At 38.9% G+C, this 2083-nt stretch overlaps 1 protein-coding gene across 1 annotated transcript; it reads left to right on the top strand.

Moving 5' to 3' along the window:
* Window positions 1–704: 704 nt before the first annotated feature.
* On the top strand, window positions 705–1866 carry LOC143633073 (ethylene-responsive transcription factor ERF109-like). Its single transcript, XM_077101431.1, has one exon. The coding sequence runs from the start codon at window positions 751–753 to the stop codon at window positions 1648–1650; it is 900 nt and encodes a 299-aa protein (XP_076957546.1). The 5' UTR covers window positions 705–750; the 3' UTR covers window positions 1651–1866.
* Window positions 1867–2083: the final 217 nt, after the last annotated feature.

Below are 2083 nucleotides of genomic sequence, written 5' to 3'. Positions count from 1 at the left end.
TTATTACTTTGACACCGATCAAAAATTGGTTACACCCGACATACAAAAAAAGAAAACAAACATAAATCGTTATGTACTAATTATTATTATATAAATCTCGTTCCTTTTATTTTGTTTGTTTATAATTTTAAAATTGTTGTCTTGTTGTCACATTCCAAAACCGATCAAAAAATGGTTACACCCGACTAACAAAAAAACAAATGAAAATAAATAAAAGAAAAGACAACAAAAAGACAAAAACATAATAAGATAACAAAAAAAAGACAGCAAAATAACAAAAAAACACATTTTTCCAAAACACCCTAGCAATCCATGACGGATCGCCCAATAGGTGACGGATTAAATGGGTGTTTTAGAAACACCATATCATACCAAATTTAATGTATTTAAGGTCAAAAAATTGCTTTTAAAATGCTTTTTTTTTAAATAGTTTTCCCCATATTTTTTCATCACCAACCAAAATAGTCATTGTCATGACCGCACACAGAGTGCCTTGTGACACTGACACGTGCATCTTCCATAACACCTGACGTCACTAAAGAAAGTCTACCGTTCGCCAGCTCATTCCTTAGCTCAACAGGAGCCGCGGCTCGGCTAACACGTGCGCGCCAAACCTATCCACTCAACCCTTTTCAGGAGCTGGCATCCACGTCAACACCCTTTCGTATATATACTTTGACTTCATTCTTCCAAACTCAATTTTTCAAAAATCTTAATAACAAACAACTTCCTTTCCCTCTCTACAAAAACATGCAAAGGATGATATTCAATAAACAACCCAAACAAGAAGCAACCGCCACCGGCCACCACCAACCGCCAATGATGCTGCAACCCCCATGGCGGCGCCTCACGAATGACGAGGAGGCTTCGATTATGGTTAATGCTTTGAAGAATGTGATCATCGGAGGCTCGAGTTTAATGGCTGCTAACAATCACAATGGATATGATTTGAGAGTATTGTCGCAGCAGCAGACAGAGTACCCTAATGCCAGTGCCAGCAGTCTGGCACAGACAAGGTATTGTGGGTACTCTGCTTCTGCGACAATAACTGCTCCAGAAACCTGCCCAGTTTGTAAAATTGGCGGGTGTCTGGGTTGTAATTACTTTCACGATGATATGAATTTGAACGGTGTCGGTGTTGGTGGCAGTGTTAGTGCTGGTGGAGCTGGCGGACCGATTAAGAAAAAGAAAAAGAATTACAGAGGAGTACGGCAGCGGCCGTGGGGGAAATGGGCGGCGGAGATTAGAGACCCACGTAAGGCGGCTCGGGTGTGGCTGGGGACATTTGAGACTGCGGAAGCAGCGGCTCGAGCTTACGACAGGGCAGCTATCGAATTCAGGGGACCGCGAGCGAAGCTTAATTTTTCGTTTTCGGATTACACGACTTCGTCTTCAATGCCAGAAATTAATCAGCCGGTGGCGCCACGAAGAGAAAATCAAAATTTATCGCGAAAGAAGCCCGAAAATAATAATCGACGAAAACTCGAGGTGGCCGGAGAAACAGTTGTGACGGAGAATAAACCAGTAATAGAAAATGACTTTTTGGAAGCAATGGGTGAAGATGATATTCAGGAATGGGTGACAATGATGATGGATTTTAATGGTGATTCGTCTGATTCAACTTTTAGTGGGACTGTTTATATTGTTTGATGCATATTGCATAACAGTTTGACCAATAGTTTGGTCAAGTTATACAATTCATAAGTCATGACAGTTTAGTATTTAGAGTACTTTTCTTTATCTTCTTTTGTTTCTATCATAGTTGCAAATTTGCAATTGCTAATTTGTTTAACAAAGAAGATTAATGTAATTTCTCCTGATTTTTATTAAAGGAGATTGTATGTAAGTAGGTTTTTTATTACTTTTTGAGATGCTCTAGAGGTGAAAATCTATCGTAAACGTCTTAACTACAAATACAAATTCGCACAATTTGTGTTTTAATAAATAAATGTTTAATTTATTTAGTTAAACCAATTATAAGTAATTGGAGCGATGCCGGAGTGAGCCTACGCTTTCAAGACTAGTGTCACGTCACGCTTGTAAATTTCTTTTATGTTACGTTATTGATATTTGCATGACGTCA

The sequence above is a fragment of the Bidens hawaiensis genome, unplaced genomic scaffold, assembly GCF_021521415.1.
Source record: "Bidens hawaiensis isolate Kalapana, Puna unplaced genomic scaffold, B.hawaiensis_p1.1 tig00006607_1, whole genome shotgun sequence".
In the NCBI taxonomy this organism is placed as follows: domain Eukaryota; kingdom Viridiplantae; phylum Streptophyta; class Magnoliopsida; order Asterales; family Asteraceae; genus Bidens; species Bidens hawaiensis.
Note: the sequence above shows the minus strand (reverse complement) of the source record. Positions and strands in the feature narration are given on the sequence as shown.